This window comes from Typha latifolia, chromosome 3 (genome assembly GCF_019914945.1).
Source record: "Typha latifolia isolate L0001 chromosome 3, TyphaL0001v2, whole genome shotgun sequence".
NCBI classification, from domain to species: Eukaryota; Viridiplantae; Streptophyta; class Magnoliopsida; order Poales; family Typhaceae; genus Typha; species Typha latifolia.
Genome location: NC_133088.1, coordinates 13,883,179 through 13,908,762, shown reverse-complemented (window position 1 = coordinate 13,908,762; position 25,584 = coordinate 13,883,179). Strand labels below are relative to the sequence as shown.

Below are 25,584 nucleotides of genomic sequence, written 5' to 3'. Positions count from 1 at the left end.
AACATAATCTAGAAATATGTATATTTTTCTCCATCTCTCTCTAGGAAGGGTAAAATTGTAATTTAGTAAAATGGGAGAAATACGATGAGAAATTGAACAAAGGAATGACGACAGGCTTACCACTTGTTCCTACCAAACCCTTCACCCATCTTGGACGACTCCACCCCTCGCGCCACGTGTCGTGCGATCATCGTCGAATCCAACGGCCCGCGTAATTTTCCAACTAACCCCATCTTCCCTCCCACAACCACCCACCTCTCCCCGAAGACCCCCCAACCTTCTATATAATCCCTCTCCGCCCCTCCCTCCCATCTCAGGAAAATTCTTACATTCTCGTAATTTTCCTACTCAGCGTCGAGAAATATTCCTCTAGACCCCCCTCCCCTTCCACCAAATTACAAAAAGAGCACCTCAGGCTCAGGAAGGAGAAATGGAGTGCGAGCCCACCGCCCACGTAAACGGCAGCGCCAACGGATCCGTGGCCGACTTCTGCGTCAAGGACCCGCTGAACTGGGGCAAGGCCGCCGAGGCTGTCTCCGGGAGCCATCTCGATGAGGTGAAGCGCATGGTGGAGGACTACCGCTCGCCGGTGGTGCGCCTCGAGGGGGCGACGCTGAACATCTCGCAGGTGGCAGCGGTGGCGGCCGCGGAGTCGGCGGTGAGGGTGGAGCTGTCGGAGTCGGCGAGGGAGGGGGTGAAGGCGAGTAGCGATTGGGTGATGGATAGCATGATGAAGGGGACGGATAGCTACGGCGTTACTACCGGGTTCGGTGCTACTTCTCATAGGAGGACCAAGCAAGGTGGTGCTCTACAAAAGGAGCTCATTAGGTATCTCTCTCTCTCTCTCTCTCTCTCTCTCTCTCTCTCTCTCTCTCTCTCTCTCATGGTAAAACTTCTTTCCTTTTTACGTGGTTAAATTTGTTGGTTGAGTTCTCGAAAAAGTTAATCGAGTTAGATAAATAGTCGGTGGCTGGTATGCTGTCATTTGACATGATAGTAATGAATAAAATAAAATAAAAACTAATATTAATAAGACTATACTTAAAGCGTTTGTTTCCCTTAACCAAGTCAAATAGTAAAAGTTCGAAGATATGCAAAGTAGTCAAGGTCAAGGATCCAAGTCTACTTATTTGAGTTAATATTGCATGATATGTACCTATATATATATATAGGTATATGCTTGTGATCCATTAGTTATCGAACCATCATTTAGTAGGTAGGTGGTATCTTTCTAATATGCATGGTGGCACTTCTTTGTAATTAATTTCTCTTTTAATCTACGTTTGCCACCAAGTTGCTGGCATAGTAGGTGGATGGGAAGTATTGCTTGCAATAAGGACCAACCATATGAAACCATGTGATAACAATAAACAAGGGTCATGGGTACGGACTTATTCTTACTTCATGGCATCAAGTAAGAATAAGTTAACTATGGTTGCTGGGTATAGTGGTACTTGCTATTAGAGAAGACAAGGGGTATAAAGCCTCATAAGTTGTCAGAAGAAGACATTCAATTTCTTGAGAAAGACTCAAGGGATTTGTACAAACATTATTGCTTCCACAAAGCAGTGGCTTACCAACTACCACCCACAAAAGAAAGTGCCTCGGAGATCATTTTCATTACAACCTGTCAGAAGCTATAATAATATGTCAAACTTTATTTTAGAATTGTATATATTTCAGTATATTTTGTGATTGGGATTTGGCATGCACTATTTTCATTTTGTCATTTACCTAGGGTATGGGAATGAGCTGGATAAACTATAGTGAATATGGAGTTGACTATATATATGAAATTAATAGGCTGGTATAATAGTTGGCATGTTAGAAATATTTGAGCCATTTAATACTAGCTAGCTGTCAACCTAGATTAAAGGCATATCTTGAGGAGTTGTACTATTGTACACCTTTGAAGGATACCATGCATGTCACTATGTTAGAATGTAGTGAATGTGCCAACTTGCTTGATGTTGAGATATCGTGGTAGTTGGGTTAATTCCCTATGCTTGATCCTAAAGTTGAATGATTGCAATTAATTACTACTGAATTGCTCTTCAGTAACTGAATTTAACTACCACACTGATGACGTACTGACCAATGGAATCTTCTCCCTCCAGATTCCTGAACGCCGGAATATTCGGCTCCGGCCCGGAATCCGGCCACACGTTGCCTCCCGCCGCCACGCGGGCGGCGATGATCGTCCGGATCAACACCCTCCTCCAGGGCTACTCCGGCATCCGGTTCGAGATCCTGGAGGCCATGACCAGCCTCCTTAATTCCAATGTCACCCCCTGCCTCCCGCTCCGCGGCACAATCACCGCCTCCGGCGATCTAGTCCCGTTGTCCTACATCGCTGGGCTCCTCACCGGCCGCCCCAATTCGATCGCCAAAACCATAGACGGCCGGTCCGTGGACGCGGCCGAGGCGTTCCGCCTCGCCGGCATCGCCAACGGCTTCTTCGAGCTGCAGCCGAAGGAAGGCCTCGCGCTTGTCAATGGCACCGCCGTCGGCTCGGGGCTCGCCTCCATGGTGTTATTTGAAGCTAACATTCTTGTAGTGCTGGCAGAAGTTATATCGGCAATCTTTTGTGAGGTAATGCAAGGGAAGCCAGAGTTCACAGACCACCTGACGCACAAATTAAAGCATCATCCGGGCCAAATTGAAGCAGCTGCTATAATGGAACACATACTAGAAGGCAGCTCGTATGTCAAAATGGCTAAGAAACTGCACGAAGTTGACGCATTACAGAAGCCAAAGCAAGACCGCTATGCCCTGCGCACTTCACCTCAATGGCTCGGCCCACAGATTGAAGTCATCCGAGCGTCAACCAAATCGATCGAGAGGGAGATCAACTCGGTCAACGATAACCCACTAATTGATGTTTCAAGGAACAAAGCCCTCCATGGAGGCAACTTCCAAGGGACACCGATTGGCGTGTCTATGGACAACACTAGGCTGGCCATTGCAGCCATTGGCAAGCTAATGTTTGCTCAATTCTCTGAGCTGGTGAACGACTTCTACAACAATGGGCTGCCTTCCAACCTCTCCGGCGGCCGCAACCCGAGCTTAGACTACGGATTCAAAGGCGCTGAGATCGCCATGGCGTCGTACTGCTCCGAGCTGCAATTCCTTGCGAATCCGGTGACCAACCATGTCCAGAGCGCAGAGCAGCACAACCAGGATGTGAACTCGCTGGGTTTGATCTCCTCAAGGAAGACAGCAGAGGCAGTGGATATACTCAAGCTCATGTCTTCCACTTATTTGATAGCTTTGTGCCAAGCCATCGATCTCAGGCACTTGGAGGAGAACTTGAGGAGCAGTGTGAAGAACACGGTGACCCAAGTCGCCAAGAAGGTCCTCACCATGGGCGTGAACGGTGAGCTCCACCCCTCGAGGTTCTGCGAGAAGGATTTAATCAAGATCATAGACCACGAGTACGTCTTCAGCTATGTCGATGACCCGTGCAGCTCCACGTACCCATTGATGCAGAAGCTAAGGCAAGTGCTCGTAGACCACGCACTCAACAACGGAGAGAAGGAGAAGGACGCCGCCACCTCCATCTTCCAAAAGATCACCGCTTTCGAGGAGGAGTTGAAGATCCAATTGCCGAAGGAAGTCGAGGCCGCGAGAGTCGCAGTGGAGAATGGCAGCTCTGCAATTCCCAACAGGATCAAGGAGTGCAGGTCATATCCTCTGTATCGGTTTGTGAGGGAGGAGCTCGGCACCGAGTACCTCACCGGCGAAAAGACGCGGTCGCCGGGCGAGGAGTGCGACAAGGTCTTCATGGCTATCAACAGAGGCAAGGTGATTGATCCTCTTATCGAGTGCTTGAAGGAGTGGAATGGTGCTCCACTCCCCATATGTTGAATAAGAGAAGCAAATGCTGAACAAAACTTATATAGTTCTTGATGTTTAGAATTGTGATGTATAACCTGCAATTCCTAAGCAGGGAGAATTGAAATCTATGTTGTATCTGTGGTTCTTTATTACTTCTTTGGTTTTTTTTACCCCTTTCGTTTTGATAACTAAATAGCTTGCAATTGTAATTGCGATGCAAGGACAAGTGTTAGTAAAGTATATGCGGACATAAATTGTTGAATTTATTTTCAAAGAAACAAATGGGATTGACAGCAAATGTTGCGGTGAGTATGAAGTTGACGGACAGATTTTCATAATTTAGTTATATTTAATTTATTGATTCAGTATACAAAACTTTTGTTATGACATCAATAATACATTAAAGTTTATTCTTATAACATTAAAAAAGAAAATAAGATTAGTTTGTCACTTGGCCAGAGTAGTTTGGTACGAGGACAAACCAATCAATTTTGGTTTTGGTGTTCTGCTTGTGTTGGTGATCTTCCACCTTCCTTGATACGGAAATAGCTGTTTTAAACGAACTGAGATAGATCTCATCCACAGATAGGATGCCGTCAACATTTTGACCAGTGTATGGATCTTGGCTGGAAGAAGGCAGCTCTAATTAAGATTGGGACCACATTATTGTATACCCAAGTAATGATTATATGGTACTAGGAGCCCAAGGAGACTTTGGCTTCAAATATAGAGCTAAAAATAGAGCAAAAATTAGTGCACTCTAACACACTAGGCTCCATATATATTAAAATAATAATATAATATATATTATTATATTAGCTATTTTAAATTATTTAATAGGTTATTTTAGCGTTATTAATTTTTAATAAAAAAAATATGGTTAGAAAACTCTTATTGAGATCTTTAAAATAAGACTAATATTTAATAGTTTCAGAAGTAACTTTAAATTACTAATTTTTTAATTAAACGCATCGAAATAAGCATTACATGTCATTAACTAAAAATATCAAAATTGCATTACATAAAATAAGCAAAAATTAACCTAACATAATAAAAATAATAGATGTTTAATATTCTGGTAAGTCATCTCCGTAGCCACCAGTTTCAGTTTCGTAGCCACCGATTTCGGTTCCGTAGCTACCGGTTCTGGTCTCAGTTGTATTTTTAATGTATTTCATGTTTGATATATTTTATATCTAATGTATTTTAATATTTAATATTTATATTAAAAATAATTTTAAGTAATTATATTGTAGGACACCTAATTTATTAGACTGATTTTTTATAAATAATAAAAAATTTAAAATTTAAATTAACTTAAAATTAATTTAATATTAGATTTATTTTAAAAGTCTCGATAAGACTTTAATGCACAAGGCACACGTATGCAAGTGCAGCTTTGCACTTCCTCGCTTGTCATTGACCTAATTATCACTTAAAATCAACATGAAACTCAACGTAAGTAGTTTGAGGGCCATAAAAATGTGTCTTTTAGCGACAAGCCCCACCACCGAAGCAAAGGGGAAAGAGAGACGACACGGCGATGAAGTCGCTGAGGTTGAATAATGTCAAGGAAAGTGCGACGAAGGTGATGACAGCGGTATAAGAGTGGGCGTCACGGTCGAAACTCCTTCCCCGACACCACCTCCCATTTGCATCTCGGGGGCGAAGGATGGGGAGAGAGAGCGGCTAAGTAGAGACAACGAGGAGGAGGAGCAGCTTTATTAGGCTAAGGTCACTTTTCTCAACAAAAAGAAAAGACACCTACATTAGCTAGGGATGATCAACAGATCCACGAGAATGAATGGGAATGCTGGCTTTTCTTCTGTATTAATTAAGACCAATTACCATCAAAATCCAAGAAGAGAGATGCACTCTGCTTCAAGAATACTCATCATTCAAGCCACCCATCACCCATGTAGCTCGATGGTTGCCTGGCTGGATAGCAGACATAGGCTAGGTTAATCTTTCCTTTGCAAGCTCCCATTAATGAAGAGTCAATTTTGGACAGCAATATTTTGACTTGTATTTCCACTTTACAGATATAAATTCACACAACTAAAACACTAAATAGGCAAAATGGCAGACCACTGACCTTATGTTAATGACAAAAAAAAAATACCATTAGAATAAGCAGCTTTCAGCAGTAAGCTTAAATGTAATCACTTCCATCTTGAATCAGTTCGTCCCCGATTCTTGAGCAGCCATGTAGTATTAACTTGTCAGGCCTGGAAGTTGGATCCATCAATTTTTAGCTATTCTTTTCCTCTGGGGTTCCCGGTTCTACTACCGTTCCAGTTAGTTCCAGTTAATTTCAGCGGTGACTTGATTACAGCTTTATGGTTTCAATCATAAGAAGTAATCTTTCAAAGCTAGAACATTTTATAGAAGGCAGTTTAAACTCTAAAATGGATCACTTAACACACCAAGTAACCAAATTGCAACAGCATGTGCACTCTTCTGGCTTAAAGAAAGAGAAGATAGCTAAGAAGATAAATCTTCCAAGAGTCTCCTGCAAAAGGTTTCAGCATATTGAAGGTCAAATCCAATCTGAGAAGCATATACAACTGGTCTTTTAAAAAACATACATATTTATATCCTAATCAATTTCTTCAGATTTTATCCTCCTAGGAGGAAATAAATTATTACACCCAAGGCGTCAGGAGTTGGTTCTCAATCAGTTACAGTCAGGCCTGTGGATTTTTGGATTCAGCAACAAAATAAGAGTTTTAGTCAAGATATCTGAAAATACATCATAAGATTTGAAAAGATGTTGGAAATGCTAGTACATATGGCTTTGGGGTCTTATTGTATCATACAAATTATGCAAGAATTAGTCAAACAAAAGTATGAAATAATAAAGAACTTATTCCAGTCATGCTGATGCATGGTTGTTCCGCTACATAATACCTATCATCGTCTTTGTAAATTGTCACAAAGAAGGGTAGGTGAGTGTACATTTAAGGATGATTATGGCAGTGGAAGGTATCAAAAGCAATTGTAAAACATCATCACATGGTGACAGAATCTCTTACAACCTACATCTGAAGGAAGTTTAGAAAAGCAATTGCATAGCATTATCATATTGGCAGCAGAACTTGTATCCTTTATTGAAAACACAATAAGTTCAGCATTAGAAATGAAATATCTGGAATCTCTGTTACTTAGCCAACAACTGTAAGAAACCAAATAATCAAGTTCTGATAAGAAATTAGATGGCCTAAATGAAGTATCAAGTTCCCATTTCACATACTTGCTAAATTGAAAAGGCACAAAATTTTTGCAGAATAGGATAATTTGCCATTGTTTCTGAAAATATAAAAGAGACTAGAGGGATATATACTGCCTCAACTTAAACACAAAGATGCATATAGAAAAGTTAATTACTTCAGCAGAAAGGTTCGCAAACTATTGTAGTAAATCTCATTGTATGGCTCAACAAATGGTATTGGAAGCACTTCAGATAATAGACGAACAACAATTCAATAAGATGAAACTGCCTTTGCACTGATGACAACAATTATTTTTGAGTTAGTTTCAACAAAGTTTTTCCAATTAAGAATGAAAATTATGTCAAGTTCAGTGTTTTCTTGCAGCTTCAATCAGTAATTTCTGGTCAGATTCAGGTTGAACCAGATGCAGTCATGCTTCGACCAAAGTCATTCTATTTACGACCACAGTGAGTCCTGCTACTTAATCCAAAGTCCAAACCCAACATATCTTAAGATATCCAAGTATGTAGCAGGTCGAATCCACTCGTCCAAATCTGAATTCTGAATTCAAAATGATGCATATTTGACAATCGGCCTATATTTTGGCATTTTGCTTTCATTGTAGTTGGATCAGTATAGTAAACTCAATTAGTTACTGAATTCCGATGCAGGGCTAGGTGGATCAGACACTTTTGTCCATTGCTGCATCTATATTTGAAGCAATCAACAATCTAATCTCTAATATTTTTATCAGTATTCTGCAAGTTATAAAGCCAATTCTGCATGTCCTATGCTTATATCTTGATACATCCGTCGATCTAAGACATTTACATCCTTGTTCCAAAATAACTGAAAGTATCACCTATAACTATTAACTAAGTTCCAAATTGTATTATTAGCTTTATTATGAAGTTCAAATTGTTACTTCCCTGGGTTCTGTAAAGGTTCTCAAATGACTGACTTAGCAAGCTATACAACATGGCTTAACTCTTCAGCCAAAAGTTCAAGGAACAATTGGTCAATCACTCAAAATCTTTTTGAAAAACATGATCTTAAACTTCAAGACATTATTAATGCTCTGAAATAACAAAGCAACTTTCCAATCGGATGATCTTGGTCTAGAGAATGAGTATGGTACCAAATATATAGCATCGAAATCCAATATGAATAACCTTGATAACTAGTTCCAAGATTGTCAAAAGCATGTAGGCACCTATTCTGTTTCCTTAAGTACCTTATTTGTGTTCTTGTGTCATACGAGTAAGCATTCAACAAGATGACCAGGTAAATATGAAATATTTTATTAAAGTTATTACAAGTTTGGCCCATCCAAATCCATTTCACCAGACTTCTGTCTTCTGAATAAAAGCAGTATCTACTGACTTTCCTTTATCATACTTCATAGATGTGCTTTGTAGCACCAATTCATAAGAAACACTAACCAAAAAATTTATCGCAACAGCCATACAGAATCAGAATAGTAGTAAAACTTGCAGAGCAAGTGAAAGGCATTAATACATCAGAAACACACCTAAGGCTGCCAACCTCCTTGCCATATATCAATTATCAAGCAAAACTGGATAAATTTTGCAGCAGATAGGAAAGCACATCAAAAACTTTTCTAATAAAAACAAAGACTTTGAAACAGAACAATGGATGTCAAGGGAACTTCTGAGACGCCTAACTTATCTCCGTCAGAAACATCTTTCTTATTGCCAGAATCACTTGTGAGCTACTAAAAGGCAAGGATTAGAAAAATAGAAAACTATGATATATTATTATCATCAATGGAATAATTGCATGTAAATCCCAGTATAACAAAAGATTTACAACATTTACATCCATTACACATTAAAGAAGATTAGAACGAGATGATACTGAAAAATAACAACAACAATAACAAAAAAGGTACTATCCTAATCAACCATCTCTGTGCAATACAAAAAGGACTACATTGCAAAATCTACCGGCCTCTCCGTCACCCGCGAGAAACCCATCTCGGAAATTAATCAAGAAGAGTTCTACCCAATTGGGTGAGAAGAAAAAGAGAGCAAAAGATCGGAGTTTTAAGCAACGGGAAGTATGTTACTCACTTCTTGTTATCTCGAGTTAGATCCTAATGATCCTTATTCCACTGGGGTTGCTTATCGGTAGCTAATCTGTAGATCCAGTACACCTACACGCCAAAGAGAAGAAGAACAAAAAAAGATAAGGTTAGAGAGAGAAAATAGAGAGGGAAAGCGAGAGCTTTTGGATTCGATTGGGAGGAGCACCAAGGCAAAGACGTGGGCGGCGATGAGGAGGACGACGAGGAGAGGAACGAGATCCAAGATCCATGGCCGTGGGATCGCAAGCGGCACGCGAGCCATCGGGAGGAGAGGAGGGAGCAATGCAGTAGCAGCAGCAGTGGCAGTCCAACTTCCCAACTCCGAGAAATTGGACATTTCTTTACATAAAGCCCCTGCCGATAGGAAAGAGTGCGTTCCCCAAATGACTAATCTGCCCCTGGGCGTGTTAACTGCAGCTAATTTGACGTTCTATTATATTTGCGGTCTTCTACAGAAAATTTTTACATGGTTTAGAAGATAAATTGCTAGATTAATGGTCATTTTGGATATCTTTTTGTGTTGGTTTTTAGTTCAAATTTCCTAATGTTTACAGGCTAATTGACGCCATATATGGTAAAAAATTTCAGGAAGTGGATCTTGTATTTTTATCTTATAAATCAAAAGAATGATAGCTAACCAGAAATATAAACATGAGAGAGAGAGAGAGAGAGAGAGAGAGAGAGAGAGAGAGAGAGAGAGAGAGAGTGTAGAATTAGATGTATATTTGAGAAAGGTTCTTCCATAAATTCCTAAAATGAAACAATCTTTTCGAAATTAGAATCCTATAAGAAAGCTCTGTAGTTGATATAAGACCAGCAGCTTATTATCATGCTGCAGCATGCTTGGAAGATTTGGTAATTACAACAGTCTAATAGGGGTTAAATCAGAAGATGCACAACCTGTCAATCTATTGTTACAACTAAACTAATCATCTTCTCAGAAATGTTATAAAGAAATCCACATCAACAAGTAGTATGTGACACACCAGTTAATGTGGATTGCAACAGTGATGCTTAATTACTAACACCTTTGTTTATAAACCCTTTGGAAGGATTCATGAGGTGAAGGATTAATTTTTTGAAAGAACAGCAATAGCATAATCTGGACAAAAAAGAAAACTCATAAAATTCTGTAAAAGAATTTCAAGTATCATTCAGCAAGCACCTTACTAAAAGCTTACTGAAATTAAACTGAATACAGTTAACATGTTAGGTAAGTAAATGCAAACTCCAAAAATATCAATTTTAGATTGCTTTTGAGCATCAAGTCAGATGATAGCCATCAACTAAATTCATGCATCATCTCCTTTAACTGTAACAATTTTGACAAGTAAATGGAGCAGGATATAAGCTGATGAATAGAGATGAGCAGGGGAAACCTATTAAAGAAGCCAATTACAAGCTGCTCATGACAATGAAAAGGACTGCAGAAGCTGACTTTGTCAGTCTCTTATTCCGGGATGAAGCTTTGGTGCCACGCTGCTGGAAATGTTGGTCCAAAGGAGGGTGCATGAGGTGCAGGTGCTCGGCGCATATATCCAGCACTACTCCTAACCGCAGAATGCATCACATTGGGGTGAGGCAAACTCAGACTGCTTGATAGGACTGTAGGAGCACATTGCGCTGCCAAAACTGGTTGGATAGAAGAAGCTATATTGAAGGATGAGCCAAAGGGCCTTCTGACGAAATTGGAGATTGGCTTGGGAATGAAATTAGTGTGGACGCCGAGATTGGTACTGATGCGGGACGCGGGGCAAATTGTGGCTGTGATACCTGAATGAATTGTGTCGTAGAACTCAGACCTGCACAAAATATACGAAGAACAAGAATCAACATCATCAGGAAAAAGGACACCAGTCAATTATATGAAAACTGGAGCGAAGAATCCTTAGTGAAACCAAAGCTCATTGAGGGCCCTTTTCATAGAAGAAACTATGGGACTAAGGCATACCAAGTATCAGGCAGTTTATCTCCATCTCTCTCTCTCTCTCTCTCTCTCTCTCACGCACACACACACACACACATGGACGTCCGTACACACACTAGGAAAATGAAGTCTGATGTAATTTATGGAGTCTTTATTTAATTCAAAGATTCTTACAAGTAATGCTGCGGTTTCCTGAGAAGTTACCTTTAATAATTATGTTAACGAGCAGAACTTCCTACATGGCAGAGAAAACAAGGTAATACGAAGGAACGTGGTGGATATTGATTAGGACACATCAACAATTTTAGTCCCTTCCACACAGGAGATCCCATCCACTAACAATGTTCTCAGATAACACAAGCATTTTCTAGATCACAAGTCATTCTGATTAGTCCGTTTAAATTGGCCATGGTTCCAACTGAATTAAGATAGATATGAAAGTGAGTTGAGTACCCTGATGCGCATCTGTGCCCCTTCCTGAAGGATTCGCAAATATCTTGAACCCTTCGGCCAACATCTGATGCTTGTGAATTTTGTCACAGATTATCTCAAGCTTCTTTTTGCTCTGTAAATGTTCAATTTCAAAATCACGTATTAATTCATCATACTTTCTTCTTACCTTATTTATCTCTATCTGACAGTTGGATTTAAGTTCTTCTCTCTGTCAAAAAGAAAATAGAAAACGTCAAGACAATGGCTACAGAAAAGACAGACAAACTTAAGGAAAAAGGTACTATCAAAAGAAATCATTAAAAGAAACTTTTTAACCTTCTGCTCATGCCTCTGGGTGATAATTTCATTAATTTTCCGCAACCTTGTCAACTCACGATCTAGCAGGTTTAAATCAAGTCCTTGAGGTCTAGATTGAGGCAAAGTATAGCTTACTGGAAATTGCCTGGCTCTCTCCAGCTGAACATTAGATGGACTGAGATACTCTGACTGTGCTCTTGCTGGTTGAATATTGATGGTTGGCAGCACTGAGTTCATAAATGGTTGAGGACTTGAATGGTTATGTTGCTCCTCCTGTGGAGTTGTGGCCATCACTTGCGCCTGCACAGATGCATTTGCAATCTGGGAAGAACGATCTAGCTGATTTAATGTAGCTATATCAAAGGCAATGCTGTTAGATTGAGGCAGCTGCAGCAAAATTGTTTCAGAGACTATCAGAATATGAAATGGCTGGATCAACTGGCTTGGTGACAAACACCGAGTGAATCAAATGCAAGTTCAAATCTAAGACTTAATTTAAGCATGTAAACTTATTAACATTTGACCTTGAAAAGCAACAAATGATATTACCTACGCCCTTAAAATTGTGCTATAGATAGGTAGAAACAAACAACCAAGGTGAAAAGATGATTTAATAGCTTTTTTTCTTATTAGAGTTAGTGGGCTAGGCTTAGTTATGTATTATTGATTAAAAGAAAGTACAAAGATGATTTAATTTCTTGATCAAGTCTTTGCATTATTATCTTTATGAAACATACATTATGCAATTAGACCCACTTTTTCTTCTAAAAGCTACCATTATAGGTCTGTTCCAGCTTCCTCTATTTCTTACCAAATAACTGAGCAACTTATTTCTTACATGTGAACCCGCAGTATGAACTTCTTCACTTATCTCATGTCTTCATTTATTCAATTATCTTAGACTAATAACTTAAGACAAATTGTCCAAACAAAGAAAATGACTTTATTGTTCCAGTAGAACGGAGGAGTTGATTTTACGAAGATATAAATCTATCTTGGATCTACTAGTTCTTTTTTGCTTTATTCTTTATTGGGCAAATTACAATGTACCCCTTCATGGTTTGGCCCAATTTCAATTTATCCCATATAACTTAGGCACTTAACCCCTCGTGTAGTAGTTCATATTTAAGTCATTTTACATCTTATTGACAGTTTTACTAATGGTTGCAACTTAGTATAGACTACAGGAAAATAAATTGTAATTTACCCTTCTTTATTTTATTTCGGTTATTTTCTCTTCCTCCATCCCTATCCAGAGGTACATTGTTCGAATCAATAGAGAACTTACGCATAGGCTGCATTAATATTAAAAGTTCAACCAACAAGCTCCTTTAGTAGCTATCCTTTTTATTACTACCATTATCAAATCAAAGTGATTTAAAACTTGCCTTTTCCTTTACTTGGTTAGCTTCAAGAGAAGTTTCCATTTGAATAGTTAAGCAACTGATTATAAATCCTGTAGTTATAAGAAACTATAAAGGTAATCTATTCAAGGTAACAAGTCAACAAGTAGGATGATCAAGTATACCTCACCACACAACGGAGATTCATCACATCTAGAATTTGTCGACACATAAGCAGAAAAGGATAACTCTTTTAGACTTTGAGAACAAGGATCTGCGGATAAAGCACCATCAGAACCAGTAGCTCTGGGCTTCTCCTCAGTTGTAACAGTTGTTCTAGAATCTTCTTTAAAACTGCGTAATGCACCACACAATGGAGATTCAACACATCTAGAATTTGTCGACACATAAGCAGAAAAAGATAACTCTTTTAGACTTTGAGAACAAGGATCTGCAGATAAAGCACCATCAGAACCAGTAGCTCTGTGCTTCTCCTCAGTTGTAACAGTTGTTCTAGAATCTTCTTTAAAATTGTTTAATGCACCACTTATTTTGTCAGACTGATAAACTGGAGTGGCAGTTCCCTGGTAAACGTTCTCTTCCCCTCCATGTTGGATTACTTCTGAGAAATTTGAATTCGGCCCAGATGTTTCAAAAAATCCTCTCCTTTCTATCTCTTTGGGTGGAGAAGCCAGAGTTACCATTTCTGTCAGCATGTCTCCTTTCTGTCTGTCTGAAGAGCTAGAATTTTCTTCTCTAACATGTTCAGTTATTACTGAATCAAGAGAACTTGGTCCAGTTATTTCATTGACTTCCATTAAATTTGTGCAAATGGGTTGAGAAGCTGGAATTTCACTTTCTGTGAGCATGTTTTTTGTCTCTCTGACAGAACCAACTGCCGCAATTTCAGTAGCTAGACCTCTCATTTCTTTAGATTCAACTGACTCTCTAAGATCTGAAGAAGAATCAAAGAGTGGTCTAATTTTCTCCGGGCCTCCATGTTTTATTTCTTGCTCACCAGATTCGAATTTCTCCAGCTTGAATCCAGTGTCTGACAAAGGAATGTCATAAAAAGACTTTTCAAGAGTACCAGCTTTGGCTTCTTCTGTCCAGCATTTCTTGATTTCTTTCTCCCTATTTCTAGCTTGTATTTGCATGACTATAAATCTTCTAAACTGTAACTGCATATGCTTATCAAATCTAGTCATCAAATCTGTAAATTTTTGTTTTAATAATTCGGTTTTGACATATCTTACTTTAGGAATAATATGCATTCTATGCGCAAGGTCCAGATCCCAATAATGTTTTGCAACCAATTCTGCCTCTTCCTTCCTTTTTTGGGTTTTGAACATTTCGAGTTCTGCTTTCTGCTTGGAAAGGAGTTGTTGTAGCCGTCCTGAACAGATTTCATCAATCTGTTTCTTCAAGTGCCCACCCTTTTCCAAATCCACCATATTTGGTTGTTCAGAGCATTCAGTACAATTAAAACTCTCTTTGATTTCTCCTTCTTCCAGCTCTTCAGTAGTCACTGAAGTTATGTTCTGATTTGGTTGATGCCTGAAGTTTATAGAACCACTTTCTTCTAGGACAGATGACTGGCCGACAGTAATGTCTCTGTTTCCTCTTCCTTTATCATCATATAATATTATCTCTAACATACTGTCATCTGATAGGATTCTAGCAGCATCTTTTCCTTGCACAGATTCCTCTTCCTCTCTGATCTCACCTTCTTCCAGTTCATCATGGTCATATGATGTTCTTTCTGAACGCTCTTCATACACGACGCTAGAAATATCTTTGATGAGCATAGATGACTGAGCCTCTTCACATACACCTTTTTCATGTTCATCATGATAAGATAATGATTCTTTGAAATTACATCTATTCATGAAATCTTTACCTGGGACTCTTCTCGATAATAAAGACCTATTCTCCAGAGTGTCCAGATCAATATGTTTCATGTGGCAGGTTACGGAAGAGAAAATACCCAGCAAAATCAGCATTCAAGAGAGCAGGCTTAAACGGTTGATGTATACCCCCAAAGGATGAAAAACTTCTTTGCAAGAACAATCAGCTCTTTATTATCAACCTTCATGTTTGAAAAAGAATCATAATTGGCATGCAAAAATTTACATATGGTAGCAAAAGTTGGATAGGAAAACTGCAAAGATAGATAGAATAAAATGATACATTATTAATGAGTCAAACATGACATATAACAGAAGAAGAAAAATTTACTGAACTAAATGCTGCCAAATAATAGCGAATGTTCCCTTTATTGTGTAGTTCCTTCTAAGGAAAACAACATAAACTTGAGAATGCATTAGGCTACTTCAGTATATAAGTTCCAGGTTGTATAGATATGGAAGTATAGACTAAAACTAAGCTTCTTAGAAACAAACAAACATTTTCCTCTATTAACACTAGCAGCCTTTAGAGTTTAGATACTTCCTATGCAGAGTAAGATGACTGCTTCATGAAGAATTATGATGTAACTGAGATCTCAAATCTAATTAAGCTTCATGAGTTCCTTATTTGGAAGTCAGAAGACAGAAAAATGGAAGTCCTACAATAGTAATACCAACTATCACCAAGTACATGGCATAACTGCGTGTAATTCTCATAACCTTTCATTGGGTAATGAGAGAAATTCACATAAGACTTCAATTCCACAACAGAGGTAAAAGATTTCAATAATCTTTGGATGGACAAGAGAAGTTTCCGTAAGAAACATAGTTCCCAACAAAGATTAGTTAGGAATTTTTTAGGAACAGAAAAAAGAACTCATTAAAACCAATTACTTACTCTTTTGCAGGAGCATACATGTTCTATAGACGTTGGTCTGACAAATTGCAACAATACTTTACTATTTGCTACTTAATCACAGGGGAGAAAATTATAAACGAAGTGAATACATAGATAAAGTATCAACATAATAAATTAAAAAAAAAAAAAAAAACAATACAATCATACAATAGTCATCAAGTATTTATACGTTTTAACATCACAGAGGAACAAACTCTAGGTTGATCACCACACCAAGACATTTTTAACTCAAGAAGAAGTGCAAGAACGAACTACTCGATCCAAAGAACACAACATGCAGATTAAAACCCTAAAAGAATTCAAAAGAAGGATCAAAAGCGATGAAGAGAAACCGTACTACCGACCAACCAAGAATGCTAACACAAGTACTAGTAGAAAAGAGATATCTACCAGAGAAGAACATAAAAGGGAGAAAATTTAGGTACTGGGTCGAAGTCAAGAACGAAATCGTTTCGTATCAGAAAAATAATTTAAAAAAAAAAATAATCAGAGAAAAAGAGAGAGAGAAAGCTCAGCTCCAAATGGGAATTTGGCTTCAAAGAAACGAAGAATTAGGGTTCTTACAACAGTGGGATTGGTGGGAACTTCGGGATACTGGTCTTCGGGGAGTGAGAGATTTCTCGCTGGTTTTGAATCACCAGCAGAAGAAGTCCAGGATGGCAACAAGAATGGAAACGGAAAGAATACTTCAATTATGAGCCTCGACCCGGAATTGGCAAGTTATATAGACGACGACATGACGTCTAAAGGGTCTTTAAAATTACCAGATTGCCCATTCCTTTTTTGGTATGTGAAGTGGTCCGAGTAGACCCTCTCATGATATTACATGGCATTCTTTTTGTTTCTTTCTCCGGAAGACTAGTATTTATTTACCAGATTGCCCATTCCTTTTTTGTTTCTTTCAAACGTATTTATAATTTACATCTTATATTTTTAATATTTATTTACAAATAGTCCGAGTATATTTTGCCTAAAGTATATTAATTTTTGACGGTTAGAGAATATACGCATCGGTTAGGATTGAATTGTTCATAGGAATAGGAATAGATGTTTTTTGGCTGACAAGAACATATGCATCTATTGAGATTCAAACCGTTCATGAGAATACTTGGTTCTGCCAGAAAAAAGATACTTCCTTTTGAAAGACAATTTTTTTTTCTTTTCCAACTGAAATAACTAAGCACCTCTTCGTAGCGGCTGTTCAATGGTATGAATAGGATAAGAGAGTTTGCATTAAAATTTCATTCACTGCATACATTTTTATTTTTATTTTTTGCGTTATTTTAGTGTTTGATAAATACACTTAAATTATTACTTTTTCCTGTATGCAAGATAGTTATTAAGAGATTGTTAAACAACACTGAAGACACGACGTTCATGCAGAAGCCAAGAGCAAGCTATTTTTCAAACGGAAGACAACAGCGACTCCTCCTTGGCACTCCAAAGAAATATTCAAATTTTGATTGACCAATCAGGATAAACTGGCCATCCAATAGTTTTTAAGTTTGGTTGAAACTCGAGAGCACGTTGAAATAAAATTAGAAAAATAAAAATAACCCAACTTCCTACTATCATGGCTACTTAATTAAATCACTTTCTAAGATAATAATTTATCTTGTTGATGTGGTAGTTTTGAGTTTAAGAACCTTTCAGAACTAGTTTAAGAACTCATAATTTGCTAAAATTTTTTTAAATTTTTTTATATTTAACTAAGTTTATTGTTTAAAGAATTAAAAGTAAAAAATAAGATCAACTAATCAACTTCAGATCTTAGTCTCAAACTAAATAAAACCTATATGATTATATTAAATGCATGACATAGTTGAGACCCCCTCCAATCATGTTTGAGCCTCCAAACAATCCCGGGACTTAAAAAGGAAAATGAAAGAATGCCTTCGTCTAAGCAAATGCTTCCCAAATAAGGGGCCAAAGGTGATTGAAACGCTAGAAATAGTTTGAAAAATATATTAAATGGATAATTTTCTTTTTATCAGGATAATAGATGACAAAAAAAGAAAAAGAAAAAAAAAGAACTCCACCTATTCGTTCAGTAGGTTTTCGAAATATTTTAATTGTTAAAATAATCTCCTTATTCAGAAATTCGTATTGGTTATAGGGTAGGTAAAAGAAAGGGACCATCACAATCGCTCAGGCACTCTCAGATCTCTCTCTCTTCTTGCTCTATCGCCGACGGTACCTCACGGAAATGGCTTGCGAGGGCGTTCTCTTGGGGATGGGGAATCCCCTCCTCGATATCTCCGCGGTCGTCGACGAGGAGTTCCTCGCCAAGTAACTCCATCTCTTCCTTTCTCCGCTCCCCGACTGAGATCTCCTTCTTCGATCCGTTCTTGGTTGATTCATTTTAGCTTTTCTCGTGAGTGATTCTGGTCCTCGTAATCCGTTCTGTTGATTTCTGGACGTCTTCGTGAAGCTTCTTCGTAGATCTTGTGGTCAGATCCGTGGATTTTTGGTGTCAGTGCGGAGAGGTGTATTTTTTCGGAGTTTTGTTGGGATCATTTGATCTCTCCGCGATGAGATGGGGATGGTATTGTGGTTTTACAAATTGTGGATCTTTTATGGCATCATAAAGAGCCGAACTTGGATTTCTGTCATCTCGGGCAGTTCCTCTACGTGTTCTTTCCGATGATCCTCTTTTGTTACATGACTTTGGTCATAGTTTCTCGTTGTGCTATAATCTATGTGTTTTTCATAATCTTCTTTTATTACAATAGGTTTTTTTTTTTCTCGGGCAATATCAAGAATCCGACTACAGGGACACAAAATTTACATAACTTGCTTATTTTGACAAGTGCAATTTTCATTGCAGTTATTGATGCGCTTGTTTAATAAGATATCGTAAATCTTGGATCCTGATTTATTAATCTCATCTCTCGTTTTCAAAGTTCTCTTTTGAGGTTCAGAACTCCCAATATCCTGGTCTCCTTGATGGTTACCGCCATTCTTTTTTTTTATTAACATATTATCAATAATGTGATTTTACTTTTCTATTCCTTTTTAAAATTGCTATAGCTTCTCTAAAGAATTGTATTGGGATGTTGCCATCTTTGTATGTATTTTTCTTGACTATCACTCTATCGCTCATTATGTTACATGAACATATTAGAACTTGTGACTTGTGTGAGTAAAAGGAGCAACTTTTCTTTGTTTTTGTTTCATCAGGTATGACATCAAGTTGAACAATGCAATTCTTGCGGAGGAAAAGCATTTGCCTATGTAAGCTTGCCATTGCAGATTTGCAATTTGAGATGAGATCATATTTTTTGTTTTAACCCCATTCCCATCTCTATGAGCTGGAAATGAGCTTTAATTTGTTTCTTTTTCTCCCACTTAAAGTTAGCTTATAGTTCTAAATTACGCTTTCCACTTCTCTTTCCAAAATGATGATTGAAAATTAAAGATTTCTAAATTGCATTATCCAATTTGTTCAAACGTACTGTCATCTCTCGTTTTAAACAAGGCAGTAACATATGTCCATAGTAATTGAATATCATGTTTTCTCTCTCATATTAAGCGATTGCCTCAAGCTGATGCAGACTTTCTTTACTAGCCTGATAGTGCACAACAACGTGATGGTCTAAATTTATCTGATATTGTGCCAGGTATGATGAAATAGCTTCAAAGCACAACGTTGAATACATTGCTGGAGGTAGGACTTCTACTATTAGTGTTTTACTTCCATAATGAAATTGTAATTAAATCTTAGTTTATGTGCTAATTTTCTGCTATTTTGGTACTATCTCTCCAGGGGCCACACAAAATTCAATCAGGGTAGCCCAAGTAAGTTTTTTTAAGGTTACTAGCATCTTATTGTTCAGGATCTTCCATTATTCGTATGGATCTTTGTATCTAACTTTATCCTGCTTTTGAAGTGGATGCTTCAAGTTCCAAATGCAACAAGTTATATGGGTTGTATTGGAAAAGACAAGTTTGGAGAGGAGATGAAGAAAAGCTCAAAAGCTGCAGGTGTTAATGTAAGTATAATTTTGTTGCTAAATTCTATCTCATGTGATATGCATCCTTTTCATTTTCTTTCTTTTCTTTTGATATCACTACATGTTTCTTAAGCTAACCTTGCACTGATCCTTAACCAGGTTCATTATTATGAGGAGGAGACTGCTTCAACTGGTACGTGTGCTGTATGTGTTGTTGGAGGCGAAAGGTCAGTCTTCAGTCCATTTTTCTGTGATGATATTACTGTGTACTATGTTTACAGAGGTCAATAGATAATATTTTAATTTTTATTCACATACACCCTCTGAATCAAAATTTGCAAATTTAATGATACCTCTTGAAGAATGAGAAATTGCATGTGCTCTCCATCTTCATTTTTACAACTTAAACCACATTAAGATAATTCAAGCTATTTCAAGATGTTAAATAACAGGTTCTAGGACCCTAAGTTACCATGAAATGGTTGTCCCGATCAACGATGGCCGTGCCACAGGCACGGACCGTGCCGACCACCGGCCGGCACGGCACGGCACGGCACGGCACGACACGGCACGTGTCGTAAGAGAATGAGAGAAAGAGGTAAGGAATACTCACCTTTGCCATTATAGTCGCCGTCGCCATCGCTCGCTGATCGCCGCCCGCCGCTCGCCGCCCGCTTCGTGCCCTAGCCCCCGAGAGAGAAGAGAGATCGAGACAGAGAGAGAGAGAGAGAGAGAGGATCCGGATCCGAACCCGCAACTTAAATTTTAAACCCTCTCTCGATCTCTGTCTCGATCTCTCTTCTCTCTCGGGGGCTAGGGCACGAAGCGGGCGGCGATCGGCGAGTGGCGGACGGCAATCGGCGACGAGGTCGATGGTGAGCGACGATGCATTAGGAGGGTGCCGTGCGGCACCCTCGTGCCCCATGCCGATACGCCGCCGGCACGCCCCATGCCGGTCAGCACGGCCATCCTTGGTCCTGATAGGATAATGGATAATAATGTGCTTTAAAGTATCATATCTTAACAAATACATCTTTTAAGACCTTAATAGTCATTATTGAATCATGTGTATAGTCATTGAGTTAGGTATACAAATAAAAGAAGTTATGATGTTGGGATGTATCTGCTTTATAATTCTCATTTTCAAAATATTCAAGTTTCATCTATGTTGTTTCAGTTTTTATTAGCTTCTATTCAGTGATCCTTAGTCATGTGATGCTTCAATTATGTTGCACTTGCATCCTTTGACAATTTATTATTTCTTTCTATTGATGTTTACTCTCCTACTTCAATGAGGTTGTAGAGTTTGCATTCATTTTTTATGGCAACTTTATTTTGATGGTATACACATAGTTACGTACTTTCCATATTTCTTGTGTATCATGTTATTATCTGATTAGATTTATTACTTGGTACAATGTATGATTCTTTTAATTCTGGACTAATATCTCCTTATGAAATGGCATTTTAATGGCATCATTGTTAAGCAGGTCATTAGTTGCAAATTTGTCTGCAGCAAATTGCTACAAATCTGAGCATTTGAAGAGACCAGAGAACTGGGCGCTAGGTACCTAATATCATACTTCTAAGAATTTTTGAAATTTTGGCAATCTATTGGATATTAGAAACTGTCTTCTTTGAACTTTTCTAATATATGTATTTAGTACTCCATAGGTTGTCATATTCAATAATCATTGCAATAAACTTTTCCTTCACCTCCTTTGCATTTGGTGAGCTAAGATGTCTTATAAATAGAAAACTGGTATTCTGACCAGGTTTCGAAGTATGTTTTTTCTTCCAAATCCATGCTTTAACTATTTAAGCAAGTAGTTCACTATGAAGGGCAATATTTGCATGTTCTGTTTGATATCTGAAGTTCTGAACATACTGCCTAAGTTGAAAATAGTTGTACACTTACCTGGAGTTTCGGAGATGAATTAGTTGTTTCCTTTTGTACCATCAATGTATTTGTTTAGCTGGGTTGTGGTTTTCCTGATCTCTTTAACTCCTATAAGTTAGCTTATAAGATATTCCTTTAAATGCTTCATCGATGATGTGAATCTGCTCACATATCTTGATTGCAATTGTTAATTTACATTACTCTTGGTCTAAAATGAATCTTTTAACCATGAAAAGTTGACCCATCCGTTTGTTTGGTTAATCAATATTTGAATAATCATACTACTATTATGACAGCTGAGAAGGCAAAATATATTTATATTGCTGGCTTTTTCCTAACGGTTTCGCCGGAGTCTATTCTACTTGTAGCGGAGCATGCTGCTGCAAATAACAAGGTACAAGCAAAATCCTCTTGTTTCTGTGGCTATTAGAGATCATAGCAATAAACTCTGCTCTCTACTTGCAGGTATTTATGATGAACCTTTCTGCTCCTTTTATCTGTGAATTCTTTCGTGATGCCCAAGAGAAAGCTCTACCGTAAGTGTTTCAGTTGTTTAATCAATTTTTATTTACATTTGACAGCTTTTACTCAATGCTTATATTTATGTATTTCTATCCCAGCTATGTAGACTATGTATTTGGGAATGAGACTGAGGCAAGGACCTTCGCTAGAGTCCATGGATGGGAGGTAATAGGCTTTTATTTATTTGATACTAGCTTGCAGTTGAGTTCCATGCTGATAGAATACCGTTAATACATAGACTGAGAATGTTGAGGAGATTGCTCTGAAGATCTCAGCATTGCCTAAGGCATCGGGAACCCACCAAAGGATTACTGTCATCACTCAAGGTTGCGATCCAGTAGTTGTAGCTGACAATGGAAAGGTTAGTTTCCTTCCGTGGTAATCTTAGTGCTTCTGTAATATCAAAGTTTGCACCTTTTAAGTTAGATACTAGAGAGCAACGAAAGAGATGTTTTTGGGTCTTCGGCATGTTAATTTTTAGTTTTTGATTTAAATATATGTATTAAACTCTATATTATAATGTTTTATCTTTAGATTATTTTTGAAAATAACCTATTTCAGTAAAGAACTAAAGATATATAAATATTATTCAATACATAATACGATTGAATACATTAATTAAAACTAATATTAATTATTGAACACTTTATAATATGATTGAATATTTAATATAATTGAACACATAATAATATTCAACACATAATATTATTTGATAATAGTTCAATAATTAAAACTAATATTTAGTTAAACATATAGCATGACAAGTAAAATCAAAGACTTTATTTATCGGCATAAGAATAATACGAGAATGTTGTACTAAATACTGTCGATAATCTTCGAAACTTATCCGCTGATAGTATTGTTTGTTGTAATGTTTCACATTGTCTTTATACAAATAAAAATTTGTAATCCTTTTATGATATGATATAAATATTGAACATACATGAGAATTAAAGTTGATTTGATAATGATTGACGAAAAAATATATATTATTTAAAAAAGGATCCCACATGCCGTGCCATTACCTTGCTCATTTTGCAATTAAACCACAAAATCTCGTTTATATATTGATATTCGTGACAACAGAGAAGGGACATGGAGAACCAATGTAGAAAAATTGGCATGTATACTACAGCAGTAATATGGTTTGCATAACAAACTTGTAGTATAGGTGGAACTGTTGAGTTGTATTTTTGTCTTTGCAAAATGTACCTCTGTCAAGCCTTATCCAACTACTTGGGTTAAATGCATCCTTCTACTACAGACCATGTACATTATGGTATACTGTTGTGATATCTGTCTCCATTGAGGACTACCTCATGTGTTACACTAACTTACATCTAGGTAGCAGAGGGGTTTCTGATCTTTTGTGATCCTGGGCCTGGTTGTCATGGGTTAGAGTGGTAATCTGGAGTTTTATCCTTGCTATCCAAGCAAAGAACATTTCTTTTGGGGTAGCAACCAACAGTTTTGGAGCATTTAGAAAAATTAGGGAATTTCATCCTTAGAATCCTAATATAATCCCATAAGATGACTGGGGATTTGTCCACATTACTGGTAGGAATTTTCTGTGTGCTGGGTATGTTTGTCCTTTGACATTTATGACATGCTTGTAAGACTTTCCTTTTGGTGACTGCGATCAGCTTATTTCATTCTTAACTACTTTCCGGCACCTAGTTCCATACACTGATGCAGATAATTCTCTCTTTCTTCCTAAAGTTCTTACTTGCCTATTTTTCGTTTGCTACAACCCTTTTTATCATGCAATATTATCAGTCTAGCTTTTTTATAAGATTTCTATGTTAATCATATATAACATAGAGATGAATGCACTTATTTGATGGCATATCTGATTGTATTGCTTTTAAGCATTTTCTTCATAGTTGATAGTCTCATTTAATGATATTCTGCTGACAGGTCAAAACCTTCCCTGTGATCCTTTTGCCGAAGGAGAAGCTGGTTGATACCAACGGTGCAGGTAATTTCTGCAATATTGGATATCTAGATCTCCATCTTGCTTTTGGTCACTTAGATATGTTTACTTCTTGTATTAAACAGCTTATGCCAGAACCAGTTTTTAAGGGTTTAATTTTCTCTAAACCTGAAGCACATGAACTACAACTTATTTAGATTCAAAATTAGGATTTTAACATGTTCCTACAGTATATGAGGAATGTTGAGGGGAAATGATGGTTAATTTGATGCTTCCCGTAACTAACTAGTTTATAAAATAAGTTAATACTGTTAGAATGAGGTTCCACTATGTTATTGTTCCTTACAAATATCTGAAAATGTATATTTGTTTTGCAAAATATTTTGGCGGGCAACAATTATTTGATGTATAATAAATATCTCTTTTCTATTCCCTGCTTTCTGATTCCTCCTATTTGTTTGCTTTCATTGACTAAATTTCAACCTGAATTTTTTTGATAGGTGATGCATTTGTTGGAGGGTTCCTCTCTCAACTGGTTCAGGAGAAGAGCATCGAGGACTGTGTAAGAGCCGGCTGTTATGCAGCAAATGTTATAATCCAACGGTCAGGCTGCACTTACCCAGAAAAGCCTGATTTTAGCTAGAACAAATTTGACGATCTGTTAGGACTACAACAGAGGCAACTTATCCCCCTCCTGTTCACATTTTGTTCTGTAATATTATTTTTGGTCTTTCCAACTGCTTCCTAGCCCATCTTGTTTGCAGCCATCATATAGTGATGACACTATCTAGACTGTTATATTTTTTTTTCCATTAAGGCTTAATGCCATGAGGTTACTGTATGTTAATTATTCATGCCATCAAGAATTTCTGAAATGAAGCAAACAGAAGACAAAGTTTTTGTCTTGTTGCAGTATTTTTGAACTTCATATCAAACATTAGTACGTGCCATTCTATTTGATTGAGGAAAAACAAGCTATTGCAGATGCATGCTATATATAGAGCATATATCTCTAGTGGCGAATGTTTTGCAAGATATATGCATTAAAACGCGTCACCTACAAAGAAGTTACTTTGATTTGTTGTGGATATATTTTATATCTAACGGGTATACAGTATCTACGTAAGCAGTATAGATTTTTTTTTTAATTTTTTTTTATGCGTATGCAAGTTATCTGCACCTTTTATGCATAATATATTTGTTTGTAAAAGCCCGGCGTATTTTTCATTCGTGTGGACATGATTGGAGCAAGCAAGTTGATCTTATTTACAAGC

The 25,584-nt window shown here is 37.6% G+C and overlaps 4 protein-coding genes across 7 annotated transcripts; 2 read left to right on the top strand and 2 right to left on the bottom strand.

The window, feature by feature from the left end:
• The first annotated feature begins 274 nt into the window (after positions 1-274).
• Positions 275-3,989, top strand: LOC140783715 (phenylalanine ammonia-lyase 2). The gene is made up of 2 exons (XM_073130696.1): positions 275-828; positions 2,118-3,989. Exons 1-2 carry the CDS (start codon positions 431-433, stop codon positions 3,865-3,867), a joined length of 2,148 nt encoding a protein of 715 aa, XP_072986797.1. The 5' UTR covers positions 275-430; the 3' UTR covers positions 3,868-3,989.
• A 4,809-nt stretch (positions 3,990-8,798) lies between these two features.
• On the bottom strand, positions 8,799-9,493 carry LOC140784015 (uncharacterized). The gene is made up of 2 exons (XM_073131193.1): positions 9,323-9,493; positions 8,799-9,225 (listed from the first exon to the last, which is right to left on the bottom strand). The coding sequence occupies exons 1-2, from the start codon at positions 9,491-9,493 to the stop codon at positions 9,166-9,168; spliced, it is 231 nt and encodes a 76-aa protein (XP_072987294.1). The 3' UTR covers positions 8,799-9,165.
• An 880-nt stretch (positions 9,494-10,373) lies between these two features.
• On the bottom strand, positions 10,374-16,684 carry LOC140784246 (uncharacterized). 3 transcript variants are annotated; one of them, XM_073131522.1, is made up of 5 exons: positions 16,567-16,684; positions 13,362-15,337; positions 11,852-12,220; positions 11,537-11,744; positions 10,374-10,958 (listed from the first exon to the last, which is right to left on the bottom strand). In XM_073131522.1, exons 2-5 carry the CDS (start codon positions 15,177-15,179, stop codon positions 10,807-10,809), a joined length of 2,547 nt encoding a protein of 848 aa, XP_072987623.1. In that variant the 5' UTR covers positions 15,180-15,337; positions 16,567-16,684; the 3' UTR covers positions 10,374-10,806. The 3 variants fall into 3 exon arrangements, with proteins under 3 accessions (XP_072987623.1, XP_072987626.1, XP_072987624.1); XM_073131525.1 differs by having other exon boundaries at positions 11,852-12,133; XM_073131523.1 differs by having other exon boundaries at positions 13,362-15,265.
• Positions 16,685-18,076: 1,392 nt separating this feature from the next.
• On the top strand, positions 18,077-25,225 carry LOC140784247 (adenosine kinase 2-like). 2 transcript variants are annotated; one of them, XM_073131526.1, is made up of 13 exons: positions 18,077-18,291; positions 19,183-19,236; positions 19,623-19,669; positions 19,769-19,800; positions 19,893-19,994; positions 20,115-20,182; positions 21,446-21,522; positions 22,152-22,249; positions 22,321-22,391; positions 22,476-22,542; positions 22,616-22,738; positions 24,295-24,355; positions 24,811-25,225. In XM_073131526.1, the coding sequence occupies exons 1-13, from the start codon at positions 18,209-18,211 to the stop codon at positions 24,951-24,953; spliced, it is 1,026 nt and encodes a 341-aa protein (XP_072987627.1). In that variant the 5' UTR covers positions 18,077-18,208; the 3' UTR covers positions 24,954-25,225. The 2 variants fall into 2 exon arrangements, with proteins under 2 accessions (XP_072987627.1, XP_072987628.1); XM_073131527.1 differs by having other exon boundaries at positions 18,099-18,376.
• The last annotated feature ends 359 nt before the right edge of the window (positions 25,226-25,584 follow it).

What these genes read in the sequence shown, in the direction of transcription:
- LOC140783715 (XM_073130696.1), top strand. Translation starts at nt 431, where the DNA reads ATGGAGTGCGAGCCCACCGCCCACGTAAACGGCAGCGCCAACGGATCC. An exon ending in CTACAAAAGGAGCTCATTAG is followed by an intron (nt 829 to 2,117) that starts GTATCTCTCTCT and finishes TTCTCCCTCCAG; the next exon opens with ATTCCTGAACGCCGGAATAT.
- LOC140784015 (XM_073131193.1), bottom strand. Translation starts at nt 9,493, where the DNA reads ATGTCCAATTTCTCGGAGTTGGGAAGTTGGACTGCCACTGCTGCTGCT. An exon ending in CCGCCCACGTCTTTGCCTTG is followed by an intron (nt 9,226 to 9,322) that starts GTGCTCCTCCCA and finishes TTTGGCGTGTAG; the next exon opens with GTGTACTGGATCTACAGATT.
- LOC140784246 (XM_073131522.1), bottom strand. Translation starts at nt 15,179, where the DNA reads ATGCTGATTTTGCTGGGTATTTTCTCTTCCGTAACCTGCCACATGAAA. An exon ending in AATCTCCGTTGTGTGGTGAG is followed by an intron (nt 12,221 to 13,361) that starts GTATACTTGATC and finishes ATTTTGCTGCAG; the next exon opens with CTGCCTCAATCTAACAGCAT. An exon ending in GGGCACAGATGCGCATCAGG is followed by an intron (nt 10,959 to 11,536) that starts GTACTCAACTCA and finishes TATTTTGTGCAG; the next exon opens with GTCTGAGTTCTACGACACAA.
- LOC140784247 (XM_073131526.1), top strand. Translation starts at nt 18,209, where the DNA reads ATGGCTTGCGAGGGCGTTCTCTTGGGGATGGGGAATCCCCTCCTCGAT. An exon ending in ACCAGAGAACTGGGCGCTAG is followed by an intron (nt 21,523 to 22,151) that starts GTACCTAATATC and finishes CTATTATGACAG; the next exon opens with CTGAGAAGGCAAAATATATT. An exon ending in GCCCAAGAGAAAGCTCTACC is followed by an intron (nt 22,392 to 22,475) that starts GTAAGTGTTTCA and finishes TTTCTATCCCAG; the next exon opens with CTATGTAGACTATGTATTTG.